This window comes from Puntigrus tetrazona, chromosome 3 (genome assembly GCF_018831695.1).
Source record: "Puntigrus tetrazona isolate hp1 chromosome 3, ASM1883169v1, whole genome shotgun sequence".
NCBI lineage: Eukaryota > Metazoa > Chordata > Actinopteri > Cypriniformes > Cyprinidae > Puntigrus > Puntigrus tetrazona.
Window position 1 is genome coordinate 12,215,809 of NC_056701.1, and position 16,144 is coordinate 12,231,952.

A 16,144-nucleotide genomic window follows, 5' to 3' on the forward strand; every position below is an offset into this window, starting at 1 on the left:
ATATTTCAAATGTGACCGCTGCTGTACGTTTATAGTTATATGAAATATGAGCCATCAAGCTTTTGTTACATTCAGGCATAGGCCACGCTGGAGCTCATGTTGTGTGGAAATGAAACAAGCATTTCAAAAGTCTGTGTTAGCCTAAAGGAGAAAGAACAGAATAATGTTTGAACTGTTTTGTTTAGCAGATACTTGCCTTGGCAAGATGACGTGATATTGGCACACAGTTGATACTAAAAAATAGCTGACTCCTATTTTGTTTCACAATCCAATTACATTACCCCACACAACACCATAAGAATGCAATCTCATGGCACGGTCCACTTTAATTTAACAGGAACTGATCTCGGTTGTTCATGTCAGTATTTTTCCCCACTACTTTTAGCTCCTACGTTGTGCATTTTGCTGAAGCTAAAGCTTTTCAGGCTGCTTCGTGGCTCCTGACCAGCATTCCTGTAGGATTTAGTAGGATGTGCATTATCTGTCTTGCTGTCGAGGCAACAGCAGATTAAGCTTTTGAGAGTTGAATTTCTAAACGGTCTTCAGATTTTTGTACGTTTTATTCTATTGTTTCAAATAATAGACTATATACTGTAGATGTTTAAGATGAATATATTTTGTCATTTTAGTTACGGATGGCCAATTATTTCGAACAAAATCCCTTGATTTCTTCCTCTTCTTCATGTTCCTGTAATCGAGCCGTTTAATGTGAGGCGGAAGCATGCAGCTTGCAGAGAGGAAGACGCGCCCCCCTCTCAAAAATTAATACAGGAAGCAGAAGAGGTTGAGCTCATTGGATTCATTGAAGAAAATGACATTTACTGAGGTAAGGGTTCCTTTCAAACAGGAGTGCATGTGTTTTGTATAGACCACCTGCCTAACATCATCTATGTCTGCAGTTACTCGGATTGTTATCTGTAAGACCTTTTAAGCAAAGAAAATGGAGCAGGGGAGGATGAAATGGGTTAAAATGATGCTGATGTGTTTCTTTTGAGGTGCAAGTTATTTTTAGTTTACAGAGGTAGCCAAACCCGCTGTGTGAAATACGCGGCCCGACTCAGTCATCGCACTGTGAAACTGCGACATGGACACAAAAGAAGCTGGCATAGCGTTTCAGTTTCCGTGAAAGCCAAACCAGTGAACTGAAACGTTTCACTCATTCTGCAAAGGAAACCTTAGGGCGGCTATTGTTGCCAAGACGTGCGCTGTTTCGCGGTGAAAGACGGGACGCGTCATCGCAAACCATTCATTCATTCATTCATTCATTCTTCTTGGCCACTCCGAAATAGTTCCTCTTTGTTAGTCGTGTCTGTGTGACGTTATTCTGTGTTTCCTGATCGGAACTGGTCCCAGACTGACATAGTCCCGAGTCACCGGCAGCGACCGCTATTTAATGCGGAGAGGTGCGCTCCTGGCCGCTCGTGAGGTGAGCCGGGGAGATTAAAGGCCTAAAAGAGAACTGAAATAAAATCGTACGGCTAAGTGACATTATATAGCCTGTGTACACATTTTATCCAAAGTGACTTGCAAATGAGGGCAAAGGTACAATCAAAACCAACAAAGGAGCGCTTTGACAAGTCTGTTAGCTTAACGCGGTACACGTAGGCGAATTGTGTTTTTAATTAATTTTTTTTAATTAATTAATTTTTTTTTAAAGAAAACATGCATTAGGTAAAATAGTTCAAGTCTAAAAAGGTTTGTTTTTAAAAATATATTTAGAATAAAGAATGGAAGAATAAGATGGAGGCTTTTTTCAACTACATATAGCATATACGTAGTGAAATGAGAACGTTTCTCCTGGACCTGGTGCTACATGAAGTGACACGCAATACAAAAAACCTCACATACTGAGCTAAGACAGTGTCTTAGCCGCATAAAGTGCAAAGTGTGCAGACTGGTGCAAACAGCAAGGAAGTAGAGTGCAAAGCCCAGTGTGCAAACTAGTGCAAAGACAGAATCAGTGCAAGAACACAAAATACAAACTACAATAAATAGGAAGTGCAAGGATGCCTATGGAACAGAAAGACCATCCAGATGTGATTATTGAGGAGTCTGATGGCTTGCGGGAAGAAACTGTTCAGCAGTCTGGTTGTGAGGGCCCGAATGCTCCGGTACCTCTTTCCAGATGGCAGGAGGGTGAATAATTTATGTGAGGGATGTGTGGAGTCTTGTGCTATAATGTGGGCTTTGTGGATGTAGCGTGTGGTGTAAATGTCCGTGATAGAGGGCAGAGAGACGCCAATGATCTTTTCAGCTGTACTCGCTTATCTTCTGGAGGGTCTTGCGATCCGATACGGTGCAATTCCCAAACCAGGCAGTGATGCAGCTGCACAGGACGCTGTAAGATTCCAGTGAAAGTGAACATTTAATTAAGTAAAGTGATTTTGTACCTCTTTGGGAACAATAAATGTAAAATGCATTCATTTTATACATATATTAAGCTGTTTTTTGGGGGGTTTAAAAGGATTTTCGTCTAATTTTTTAAATAACTTCGTATTTGAAATCAAAATGACTATTGTTCAGAAATTGAAAACAGCTTTGTCATAGCTGTATTGTAATCACGTCATTTTGTTAATAAATTGCATTTTAAATACAAAAGCATATCACATTGCGTTATATAGTCGGTCACCAAGTGATTTCTGGAACATTCTGCAGTTGTGTAACATGCTGCCAGCGCTTCACTTATGTAACATATTTAGCTGATTTAATTGAAATCAGGTAACTCAAGAGAGGAGAAACAAAGATGAATACATAGCACCGCACCGTTCATCGGGGCATAGCGGAAATCTCTAGGCTACTAGAATTTCTGTCAACATTTTTGTAAAATATTACTCAACCATTTTACCTTTTATGGACAAATTTCTTAAATTATTTTCCACAGAAGAAAGAAATTCATGTCCTACAGAAATTCAGGTTTGCAATGACACGAAGTTGAGTAAATGATGGCTTTGTAAATAAATATTGCCTAATTTATATAAGACTGATGGGCCTATTTATCTTTAACCGGGCCCTTAAAGAATTAGCATTTTACTTACAATTAAAATCATTAGCACTAAACATGCGGCTGATATGTGGCTGATAGTCTTATGATTATTTTGCTTGTAATGTTTCAGCTCTTAAGGTAAAGAGCTGTTGAGCTGATGTAACAACTTTAGCAATATATCAACTGCTAAACAGTTTTGCCAATCCTCTTGCTTAAATTTGCTTTCATCTACAATTCTCTCCCATGCAGCGCTGAAGACGTTGAAGATTATGCAAAAAGAAGCAGTTTTGAAACTGCTGGTGTAGGACGTTTTTTTAACATTTAAATGCTAACACGCTTCTCGCTTTTACCGGGTAAAATTACGTTTGATATGGGTTAAATGATCCTGTCCTTGACTGGAGATTGTTTTTGTGACTAAAGATATGATCATCTTGTTAATTTTTAACTACTCTGCCCCAAACAGGTCACAACAGCATATAGATGGGTCTAACGTTTCAGTCATATAAAAGCAGACTCAAATTTCTTGCACACACAAAATAACCCTGATTCATGCTGATATCATAGTGTTGATGTAATGTGTTGTGCCTGGACCAAATAATGCGTGACTTCATGCCAAGTTACGGTTATCTATGTAGAAAATAGTCCATATTGGTTTCCTGTTAACCTATGGTAAAATATTTGCTTGATTTATACTTTATAATATTTACTTGAGCGAATAGGTCAAATATTTCTTAAAGAAAGTGCGTTTCAGCATTTTAACGTTCGCTGTTCTTTAAAGGTTTCCCAGGCATGAAAGCATCCAAATAATGTGTCCTTAGTAAATTTTAAATCAATGCTACAAGTATTTCTACGTCGTTAGTGTGCAATTTTTGCCACATTTAAATTTCTCAATTAGCACAGTATTTTGGCATTGCGATATTGTATTTACTGGAACTGCATTGTATTGCATAAAAAAGTTATCCTCTAGATGTTTGCTTACTCGGTGACCACACTCAACAAAAATAAATATATGCAAATACAAATAGAAATAGTAGAGACCCTGCAGACAACGTGTACCAAAAATCTTTCTTAACATACGTTTTGGAGCTTTGATATAGTCATCTTCTCAAAGTGACAGCTTCATATATTTCATTGAGACCCTTTATATCGTCTAAACGTTATGAACTTAAACATCACTAGGGAAGAGCTTTATAAAATGAAAAATGTTTTTTTATGGGTTAAAATCCATATATAGTGGATATATAGCCGGGCCAAGAGTAGGAGGAGCCTCTATGGGGAGGTTTAGGTTTAGCTGTTTGAACACGCTGGGATTTCTTTTCCGTTACATTCGCAGAGTTGAGCGGCTGAGCGGCTGACCGGCTCGGTAAACACTGACGGATAAACGCTCCAGTCAACACCGGGAGAGGATTCAACGGACTAATAATATGTCTCGTGAGAAATCGAAGTTGACCTACGTAATAACAGGAGGATGCGGCTTTCTCGGGCAGCACCTGTTGAGGGTTTTGCTGGAGAAGGAAGAAAATATCAAAGAGATAAGGCTTTTCGACAAAAATGTCTACCCGAGTCTGCAAAGTCGCAGTACAGGTAAGAAAAACTCGAAACGAACTGTTCGTTGTAATGATTACGAGCCTGTTATAGTGGCCACAGTCTTTAAAATGACTTGTTGTTGAACATTTCGTGTTTTTGTGTAGTTACTTTGCTTTGATGTCACAAACAGAAAACGTTTCACATTTGGACTAACCGAGTTAATGGATTACTTTTTAATTTGATGCTCCACTTTAGACATTCTGCTAACTATAAGTAACTTAACTACACGCCAACTAATTCTCATTAATTCACAAATACATGTCTACGACTGTTAGGGTAGGTTTAGGGTTAATAGCTAGAATAAATTGACATACTTGCAAAATTTCTGATGGTTATGTTTTTGAATTTTGACTGGAAGTGACATGCCTCATAAAATGGTATATTGTGGTATTTTTTTTCATAGTTTGTTTTTCTAAATCATACATGCCTTCTTGTCGAGATGCTCTCGTTTCTCAGAATGACACTGTTGTCTCCCTGGTAACCAAGTGGTTGTGTTGTAAAGAACGCCGCAAAACCCAGAGACGTGGAGTATGTTTTTTTTATAAACACTGATAAATATCTCATTTATAGACCAGAATGAAAGATGTCGGGTGTATGTTCTTTTAAATGATAACAGTTTTCATGGAGGCTTGGGGAAAAAAAATGTCCGCGTTGTGGTTAGACACAGAAGTGCGCATCTTTAAAGAAACCCTTTTTATTATTATTATTATTAACTAGAATTTGTCTGCATTCGTGATGTTCACTGTATAGGGTGTAGTTTCTGTAAGTGCCCAGGGGAAACATCTGTTATTTGTATGACTGTAATAACGGGAAAGAGCATTGAAAATACTGAGGAAATGGAAACGTTCATTCATAACCTGGGTTTTATTGGTGTGTGTTCAGTCATGGTTAAATTTGTAAGGTCAAGCCACACCAGTCATTTCCATCCAGTCTTTGCACCACCAGGATGCTCCATTCGGCCGATGTCCTGCTTCGTACAATACGTTTTTGTGATCTTATTTACTGTATTCACCCACCCTCTTTAATCTCATTATTATGGAGAAAAGGATCTCTCATTGTCAGCAATTATATAGCGCTGAGGCAGTCCTTTTTGAGTCCTTTTGCACTATATCATTATGCAACATCAGCCAGAGAAATCGATGCGCACAGGAAGTTAGACTTTGAATTCAGCTGCTTTCAATGTGTCACCTTTTTTTTTTTAGTCACAGTTTGTTCTTTTATCTCATACAGTGAGTTTCCATTGTCCTGTCTTATCTGGTCCTTTTTACCTCGGAGTCTAATGGGCTGAAGTTCACTTTACTTCCACAAAGATACTTAAAACGGACAACAGCTTAACGTGTGGTCAAAGTCCAAATTACTACAGATATGGGTTAAATAACTTTGACCTACTTGCATAGCGATTTTTGTATGTGATTGCCTGCTTGGAAAGCTTTGTTTATAGGCAGACTTTATGTAAACTATTGTAAAGCTTAATAATAACATTAATGTTAATTATAAAGTTAATTAACCATCAGAAAGATGTGAGGGATCACTGGGGCGCGTTTATTTTTAACATCTGCAGTGCATGGCAGCTGTCAGCTTAAAGTAATTATTGTCTGTCTTGTGTAGTGGTTTAAAAACCTGTAATTCTGTGTAGTTATTGAATGCACATGTCTAGCAAGTGGAAACGTCAGACATTTCTTTGCAGAGCAGTCATGAATGACCGTGTTCCTTCTAAAATTGCTACAGAGAATGATAACAATGCGTTTTGTTTACCAATACAGGGGTGTTGCTTCCACCAAGTATATGGAGTTTATTGTTTGCTTCCTGTTTTAGATAGTGTTCTTGATTGTAATGACAATTATTATAAATACTCTATTATGATCCAAAAAATTACATCAGGAAGCTTCCCACGGTGAATCTTAGTGATAACAGGATGTTGTCAAAAATGACCTTGGTTACACCCTTATTCACTGGAATCCATGAACCACACTTTGTTGTGCTACAGGGAATACAGTTTGTCAGTAGACTCGACTACTATTGAAATCTTTTCACTATATAACACTTATTACATTTTATGTACTAGTCACATCAGTTTGCAACAGCTCTCTGTTTGCATGACAGCTGACTTATTGAAAACCCTTTATATAGATACGACTGCATATCAGACCTCTAACAATATCGTCATCTTTTATTCACAGAGCATGTGAAGGTGGTGGCGGTACCTGGAGATATAACAGATTATGGGAGCGTACGTGATGCCTTTCAGGGAGCAGACCTGGTCTTCCACGCAGCTAGTTTGGTTGACGTGTGGTATAAGGTCCCTGAGAAGGCAATCTACGCTGTAAATGTACAAGGTGAGTGAAGGACAAGATTAAAAAAAACAAAAGAGGACAGATGACAATGGTTTTGTAGAAGAGATGTCCGCATTTTGCACTTTTTAGATTTAGGAGATTACTACAGGATTAAAAATACACTCCTGTTAAACACTTTGGTCTCTTATGCCCACCAAGGCTGTATTAAAAAATATGATATTGTCTTTACAATATATATTAAAAAAACTGTATTCAGCAGTTATTACTCCAGTCTTTAGTTTCACATGATTCTTCAGAAAATGTTCTAATACTAAAATAACAAACAAACAAGCAAATAAATAAAATTAATTTCTTCTTATTGCCAGTGTTTAATTGAAACCATGATTTTTTTTCCAGAATTCTTTGACAAACAAAATTCAAAGTGCTGTACTTTCTGAAAAAAGTCAGAATTTCTTTTAAAAGCATCTTACTGTCCTGAAATGGTAGTGGGTATTTTATTGTTATAGTAAATGTTAGTAGGCGTTTTGCATGTTTGGTGTCTCCCACAGTTTTCCTTTGATGACATTTCCAGTAACCTTAAGGCTTTACAGTCTGTTTGGTCCGGAAATGCATCATTTACTCTCACAAAGGTGGCGGGAATTCTCATATTTTTCTTCCTACATGTGATAAAATGAGCATAAGATATGTGTTTTTTAACCGTAGTCCACAGCTATTGTACAACAAACACTCCTGCTAGTCTGGACAGATCATATGGCTTTGTTAAATGGAGCACATGCAGTTTAATCAAAAAGGTCAACTCTAGCACTGAGTAAAAACATCTATATAACAACAGATATGATTTATTTATGTGTTCAGATCGCTCTCATACCTTTCATTGTTTCGCACTTATTCATCAGCGTGTCTGCAATTCTGACTGCTTGTGGTAGACCTTATTGGTTAAGGGTTCCTAATAACTTGAGACCTGCGTGATTATAGCTTTAACAGATTCAGACAAGCTCACTGGATACGCTGAAAAAAAGGCAAGAGATGATAAATGTGTTTTCGTATTGGAACTTTCCTTTCCTTTGGATCCTCTCCCTATCATATCATTCTTTCCTTTCCGCTCACATTTGCACTCCTCCTTATTTCTCTAGAAAATGTATCTTACCACTGAATGATCTGTATAGTAAAAAAAAAAAGGCAATGCACATCTGGTTACCTTTGTTTTTCATCTTATCACTTGATATCTGATACTTCAGAAAGCATTTGAACAGCTGATAGCTTTCGTGTTCACTCTGTCTGATGTTCCAGCTGCGTCAGAGCCTTACTTGGAATTTAACCATTGTCGTCATTTTGAAGCTTAACGATTCTCATTAATCTTTCTTTTGTTTTTGGTAGCGTCCCTGTTTTCTTTACCCTAAGGCTGTTTGTCACATGGTTTTAATATTTATTCTTTTTTGATGTTGTTCTCCATCAGGGACTGAAAATGTAATAAACGCATGCGTGGAAATCGGTATTCAGCATTTGATCTATACAAGCTCCATGGAGGTGGTTGGTCCGAATGTAAAAGGAGATACATTCATCAGGTAAGTGTATTTATTTGATAGCTGTTTGATATATGTGAGAACTCTTCACGCAGTGATATGTCTTACATTCAAAGTATTGGAGGGAACATCTGAGAGAATCAAAGGGAAGGGTTTCAACATGGTGAACTCATTCTGGAATGATGTAGAATTTCACAACATTCCACAAAACATTCCAGCTTGAAATATCTTTTAAGTGGAAGAATAACAGGCCGCAGTCAAGATGGACATGGTCTGTGACTGCTATTCCAACTATCTCAGAAAAAAATATTCAAAAAATATTGTTGTCTTGGGATTATAAAGTTCCGTCTGACAATTTTGGCAAATATTCTTATCCTGTGACAACATATTTACATTAGGTTTCTTGTAAATTGTGTACAAAACCAACCAAAAAGTCTATGGATGCAAAAAAAAGTAGCTGAATATTTCAAAACTGATCAGAATGCTCCAAGGCTTCAAAATGTCTTTACATAGAAAGAGAGTCTATGTTTATGTTTTTCTGTTAGTCGCCTGCTAAGTGGCACTTGTGTGTCTTGTGATGATGTGTCACATGTTCCAGCGTTGTGATTTCTGAGGTAGCAGTTGCCAGGTCTGTAAATAGTCATCAAAGAATCTGGAATCTGGTTCGTCTTCATTTTTGTGTTCTGATTTTGAATGTATTTTGTTTGCTTTGATGTTTAAACGTGGGTTTAATGGTCGAGGAAAGCCCATCAAAGCGAAACCAAGCAAAGAGAAATGTGTCACTCTGTTTTATCAGTTACTCAGGTGACATCTTTATGATGACTTTTAAGTAGTATCAAATATCTTGCAACACAGGCTTTTAACTGAAGAATCTTGCCTAGAACTGTAATTAAAACAGCACACTGAGCAAAGCCTTGATAGCCTTCCAGTACTGCCACGTGCTAAAAACATTAACATTTTCCTTGGAGAGTGACTAACACACTCACACACAAACAAACAGAGATTTTTTCCCCCCTAACCTCCCTTCTTTCTTTCCAGCACATTTTTATCAGGTCCTTGTGGAATGTTTTGATATTTAATATTGTTGTCAAATATTGGTTGCTTGCCATTGGTAATGCCTTTCTAAGGTCATGAAAATAAAAGGTTTGTGCTGCCATAGCCAACTATTAAAGAAAATAACCCAACCCAGCTCAAACCCAAAGTTATACCATAAAGAACAAAAAATAATACATCCACGTATCCAATATTGTACCAAACATTTTAGATTTTAGACTAACTCTGCAAGGATGGATAGGAATAGGCATAGGCATCAAAGAGAGTGAACATTATCAGCCTGAGTTTGGGTATAATTTGACGGCATTTGGACACATGATTTCAGTTAAGGACCAGGTTTTAAGCCTTAACTTAATGCTTCTCTGTGTAAAGTAGCTCTGTTACGTATTACTTAACTACCATTTCATTTTATCCAGATTTTAAGTCTTGGTGTTGTTCTTCTTCTTTGACAGAGGGAATGAGGATACTTCATATAATATATACCATGAGATGCCCTATCCTAAGACCAAAGCTGCAGCTGAGAAAATGGTGATAGGAGCCAATGGCACAAAGGTACCATAGGATCCAGTGGAGACTTTTTAATTGTATAGAAAAACTACAATCTGCATTTACAAACACACAGTGTTTGATTAAAGAACAAAAGCAGCTTTCTCCTCTTTTAAAAGTCATTGATAAAGCTGTTTTCTATCTCTAATTCTCACATAGGAAGTTTAATGATTAAATTACTGTATTTCTAAACGCATTACATTTAGGAGATTCATACTATATATATTCACATTTTTTGCCAGACTAGAAAGTTTAACTTAATTTAATTAAAACCTACTGATATTTTTGTGAAATTGGAACTAATGCTTCAAATGCTACTGCCACGTGCTAAAAACATTAACATTTTCCTTGGAGAGTGACTAACACACTCACACTCAAACACACAGAGGTTTTTATCCCCCCAACCCCCCTTCTTTCTTCTTTCCAGCTCATTTTTATCAGTTTTGATATTTAATATTGTTACCAAACATTGGTTGCTTGCCATTGGTAATGCCTTTTTAAGGTCATGATAATAAAAACTGTTTTTGTCAAAAAGTGTGTGCTGCCATAGACAACTATTAAAGAAAATTCACACCCCTGTTGAAAATGTTATATATATTTGCATTTTTTGCCAGGCTAGAAAGTTTAACTTGGTTTAATCTACTTAAAGTCTACTGATATTTTTGTAAAATTGGAACTAATGTTTCTCATTCCATTGGTCTAGTTGCTATTTTCCGACTTTGCGTAATACTGCACCCCTCCCAAACCCAAGGGATATGAATGTCTCATAGAACTTATGTTGTAAGCCTTAAAATATTATTTATGGTTTAGTTATAGTTACGCCTTTGCTCTTTTTGTTTCAGCAAGCCATGCATTTATTGACTTTTCCCAGTAAATATCATAAATCTTCGTAATGCTGTTGATGTATCTTCAGCGTCTGTAGTATAATTGAAAGGTTATCTCTTTGTTTTTCTGCTGATGTCAATTATTGATTACTGTCTCTCTCCTTTGTCCCGCTCTCTTTGATTAGGTAAAGGGAGGGAACACTCTCTACACATGCTCACTGCGGCCAACAGGTATCTACGGGGAAGAGCATCAGCTCATGAAGGACTTCTATCAGAATGGGGTGCGGACAGGTGGCTGGGTGATCAGAGGAGTTCCACGGAACACAGAGCACGGAAGGGTCTATGCAGGTAACCGTCAGACTCCTGGGGACAGCAGAACAGTTGTATTCCCCTAAGCGTTGCTACAAAGTCATTAGTAACTATTTTACCTTAATAAATTTAAGGGCCTTAAAGAGCCCCCTTCAGTCATCTCAAACTCAGCATCAGCAAAAGTTTTAAGCAAAAATGTAAGTCATTTTTAGCACCTGCACAAATAAAATATTTATGATTAGCAGGGCAATGACTATGGCGAAATGCCAACCTGTAAAGTGACTATAAAAAGCATGACAAACAGGTTTCACAAAACTAAAAGTCTACACAATTTTTAAAAAAAAGAAAATTACATTGTCGATTATTATTTTAAACCTATTACTTATCATTACTTATCAGTCTTAATTGTTTAGATTTTTATAATACATTATCTTCTTTCCGATCCATCTGTTCAGATTTACAACTACATGTTTGCAGCATCAAAACATAAGTTCATTCACACATTTTATTAAGCCTTCCATCAGTGGCAGTTTCCTCGGTAACCGCTGTACACAAAGCAAACTGGCCGCACACGTTTATTTAATGTTTGTTCCTGTTTGAGTGGGTTAGATTTGCATTTCATTATGTTGTCTAAAATGTATAACCACATATACATCTGTGTTTATTGTGAGATGTTGTAACTATAGCAACTGTGGCGCCCATTGCCGTATATCTCCAGAAACTACCCTGAAATGCTTACTATAAACACTTAGGTTATGGTGACAGATGAGACGTTTATTGCAACAAAGGAAATCCCTTATCTTGGGGATACTGCCAAGTCAAATTACTTAAGGACTTGCATGCAACCGGCCCCTGGGCCCTTAAACTTTGAAATGCTTTAGTTATAAAGTTAGTCAAATTGGAAGTTTAAATGGGAGACAGATTTTACTGAAGGAAGAATTCTCAACACTTACAAAGGCCAAAGACAATGAATAAGAGAATCAGATGATGCCATTTCTACAGGATCTGATAGGTTAACAGTACAGACAACTCTTGCCAAACATGGCATTAAGTCCCCAACGCAAAGACGTTATCTTTGGCATCCTTTGCTCTATGGGATGTTAATCCCCCTGTTCTAACTTTGGTAGGGTCATAGCTGAGTCATGAATTCCTAGGACACTTCTCATGCTGTTGAGATCCGCTGCAGACTATTCGATTAGCATGGTCACATACTTCAGTACAGCAAACAATTAGATGAAACATGGTTGAGCTCCAACACATTACTGGAACAGAACAATACATTCATGCAGAGAAAACTTGATTTGTACTTCTGACAGATTTTAACATATAGTAACCAATGCAAGGCAAGCATTTATAGGTGGATGCACTTGCCTTTACATGTCTTATAAATCTATAATCAGATCAGTAAAGTAAAAAAATGCTCAAATTGATAAATATTTCTGTGAAAACATAAACATTTGATTATATAATGATTCAAATAAATGACATTGCTCGCAAAACATTTGTTTCAATGGCTGATTATATAACATTTAATACACTAGTATATCTTTGTATGGTAGAATAGGATGGGTTTGGCACTCCACTCCTTCAAACCACTCCTTTTTCTTTGAATGTGAACAAAATCTGCCCGTCATAGGACTTATCTAATATGTTTTTAAACATTTTGATAACACAGACTTCTAATAATAATATTCATGCAAGGACCCCCTTCCTAAAAAGGTAGCCATTTGTTGTATATAAAGGCATTCGCAATGTGAAAAAAATAAACGTATATTATAAAACAATATGTAGAAAATATATAGTAATATTGAACTTTTTATGAATTATTTCTAGTTGCATTAACCCATAGTCTATTTGTTAGAATTGAATTTAATGTTGTGACCCCCTTGTACTCCTGGCTTTATTAAAAGGAACAGTACATAAAACACTGCTGTTTATACATTTATGTAATGACATTAACAATGCTATAATTATGTTGCATAAGCCCTGTAATCTTTTAAATACCTTGAATGTTCTTGTGCATGCAGGGAACGTGGCATGGATGCACCTGCTAGCAGCGCGCGCTCTGCGGGAGCATCCCGATAGAATGGGTGGGGAATTTTATTTCTGCTATGACGACTCCCCGTACAAGAGCTACGAGGACTTCAACATGCAGTTCTTGTCGGCCTTCAACTTTCGATCGTTGCATGTGCCGGTGTGGGTGCTGTGGTTCATAGCATGGATGAACGACCTGATACGCTGGCTCCTGAAGCCCTTCTACAACTACACCCCACTTCTCAACGGTTACACACTCGCTGTGGCCTGCACGTCCTTCACTGTCTGCACAGACAAGGCTTTTCGTCACTTTCAGTACAGGCCGCTGTACAGCTGGGAGGACTGCTTGGCCCGCACACAGAGCTGGGTCAACACGTTCCCTTTAGAAGCTCACACTAAAAACACCTAACAGCTGCTTTAGTCTCAGGAGGACAGTTTTCACAAACACGTCTGGTTCCAAAAATGAAAGATGAGATTTTGTGACTGTGTGTCACGGCTTCTCACCTGATGATGAACATTTGGACGTGGTATTCTGTATGTGCACACGTACTCAGAGCACATCTTAATAATATAATCAGCATATCATAATACAAGCACTTTTATACAGATGTACAAGTGATGCTATTTTGATAGTAATCAGGTTGTTCTGATCTCACTTTATTAAATGTTATGCAATCCAAGATGTCAAAACATTTCATAACATAGCTGTTAAACTAGACAATTAAGTGCTAGTGAGCACAAGCATAAATTAATTATTAAAGTATTTAATTGTTTATTTGAAGCATTGCTGTTCTGTTTTTTTATTAAAAGAATGGCAAATTTAACTATTGTATTAAGTATTAAGCTTTTTTAAAGTTTGTTCTGATATAGTGCAAGGACATGTTTAGCTTTCAGATCTTCTTTCTGCATACCACTAGTTAAATGCAGAATTGGACAGTTTACACAACTACATTACTTGAGTGAAAGTACAGCTACTGCTGGTCTAATAATACTCATTTATGTTGTCAAGGCAGAATTTTTACTTAAGTACAACAGTACTTGCTTGTAAAAGTACATGAGTAAGCTTCCTATTTTATGTACCCACATCCCTACAAAAGCAGCATGGTGCAAATCTTGTATAGCCATTCATCCACATTTGAACCAAGTGGACAGTGAGATTGAACCTGCTTTAAAACCCTGCAACACAACTGTCGCTTTAACAAAAAACAAACAAGAGAGGAAAAAAACCCAACAAGAATTAATTGGCTTAAAAAAATCTCAAAAATAAATTTCTAATCGCTTTGGTGGTATGATAATGTGATACACAGAAAGTGTACTGTCCAGTATGGTTTCAAGACAAACACTGTTTTATTAGGAGAAGCATAACAGTGAAACGGGAAAACTAATTTATGTCAATGCAATAAAATAATTGTGATTAACCTCATGATTTCAGACTAGTTTTTACTCAGCAAAAGGAAAATTTACTGTGCTATGAGTTTATTTGTTGTTGTGATTATTTGTTCTATTTATATAATTTGCCTCCTAGCACTTTTGGGGTTATTTAATAAGAACATTTGCAGCTCATAAAACTTGTATTGGTGTTTTTTTATATATTTAATAACGTAATTGCTATAATTAAGCTGCTAAATCCCTTGTGTGTAACATAATTGCAGTTTTACTCTCTGAACCATGATCTTAAAGAATTATTACAGTGACTCACAAAAACCAACTCTGCCTGGACACGAATGAGACCAGATTTTCCAAATCAGCTTCTATTGTTATAAACTAGAGGTGATCATAGCAACCATTCTACATATAGAAGATTCTGTGTGTTTAAAGATGAAAGTTTGGAATGCATAGTGCACAAGATAAAGTCTGTGTGTGTGTGTGTGTGTGTGTGTGTGTGTGTGTGTGTGTGTGTGTGTGTGTGTGTGTGTGTGTGTGTGTGTGTGTGTGTGTGTGTGTGTGTGTGTGTGTGTGTGTGTGTGTGTGTGTGTGTGCGTGCGTGCGTGCGTGCGTGCGTGCGTGTGTGTGTTGTTTTCCAATCTGTGTGTGGTCCACAGAAGCACATAAGGGTTAGTTATAACATGAGGGCAAAAAAAATGTTTTAATTTCATGGACTATTCCTTTAAATGTATTTAGAAACTTTACAGGGGCAGAAAAAGTTCAAAACGTTGATCAGAAAAAACAAGGGAGTTTCCGTACTGGCTTCAATTTGTGGGCATTCCCTTAAAATGAGCTGTATTGTGACTAATGGCAGGTTAGTTCCTCTGTCAGAGCTTCCATAGTAATCCTCACAATATTTATCCTTATGTAATGGAGGAGTGCAATTTAACAGTTAAAAATGACGCTAACTGCCTTAGGTATAACCCCGAGGGAAATATAGAAATTAGTATACAAATATGTATACATACTGTATGTCCACTGCGACATCTAGTGGTTACTATGACACGAACTATCGGAGTAATTTACGGAGTATGAAACGAGGCAACATTTCACCCAGATCCCCTCCACACACCCACGAGACTCAAATCTTGATAAAACAACAAAGGTGATTTTCTCAATATATTTTTTTTTTTGCACTCTCGCATTCCAAATTTTTAAATAGCAGTATCTCGGCTGTCCTAACAAATACACGAACGCTTAGTTATTAAGATTTCAGATGGTGTATATATATATATATATATATATATATATATATATATATATATATATATATATATATATATATATATATATATATATATATATATATATATATATATATGAAATAATTATAATATAATATAATATAATATAATATAATATAATATAATATAATATAATACATTTATGCTGGAAATTATACTTTTTCAGCGAAATAAAACGCCAGTAGGTGCCAGTGGTGAGCTTTAAATAAGTGAATCATTGAGTCGTTCATTCAAGCGATTGGTTTAAACAGCAGATTCATCAGATATTAATGCGTGGTCTTAATCAAACTTTGATTCAACGGATTTGTTCAAAACACTGAAT

At 36.7% G+C, this 16,144-nt stretch overlaps 1 protein-coding gene across 1 annotated transcript; it reads left to right on the forward strand.

The window, feature by feature from the left end:
• Nucleotides 1–802: 802 nt before the first annotated feature.
• On the forward strand, nucleotides 803–14,571 carry hsd3b7 (hydroxy-delta-5-steroid dehydrogenase, 3 beta- and steroid delta-isomerase). Its single transcript, XM_043234932.1, has 7 exons — nucleotides 803–826; nucleotides 4,317–4,567; nucleotides 6,751–6,906; nucleotides 8,321–8,429; nucleotides 9,893–9,992; nucleotides 10,996–11,158; nucleotides 13,147–14,571. Exons 2-7 carry the CDS (start codon nucleotides 4,408–4,410, stop codon nucleotides 13,560–13,562), a joined length of 1,104 nt encoding a protein of 367 aa, XP_043090867.1. The 5' UTR covers nucleotides 803–826; nucleotides 4,317–4,407; the 3' UTR covers nucleotides 13,563–14,571.
• Nucleotides 14,572–16,144: the final 1,573 nt, after the last annotated feature.

Bases quoted from the DNA above. Each gene is read 5' to 3' on its own strand.
- hsd3b7 (XM_043234932.1), top strand. From the start codon at position 4,408: ATGTCTCGTGAGAAATCGAAGTTGACCTACGTAATAACAGGAGGATGC. The intron at 4,568-6,750 runs GTAAGAAAAACT...TTTTATTCACAG, and splicing joins TCTGCAAAGTCGCAGTACAG to AGCATGTGAAGGTGGTGGCG. The intron at 11,159-13,146 runs GTAACCGTCAGA...TTGTGCATGCAG, and splicing joins GCACGGAAGGGTCTATGCAG to GGAACGTGGCATGGATGCAC.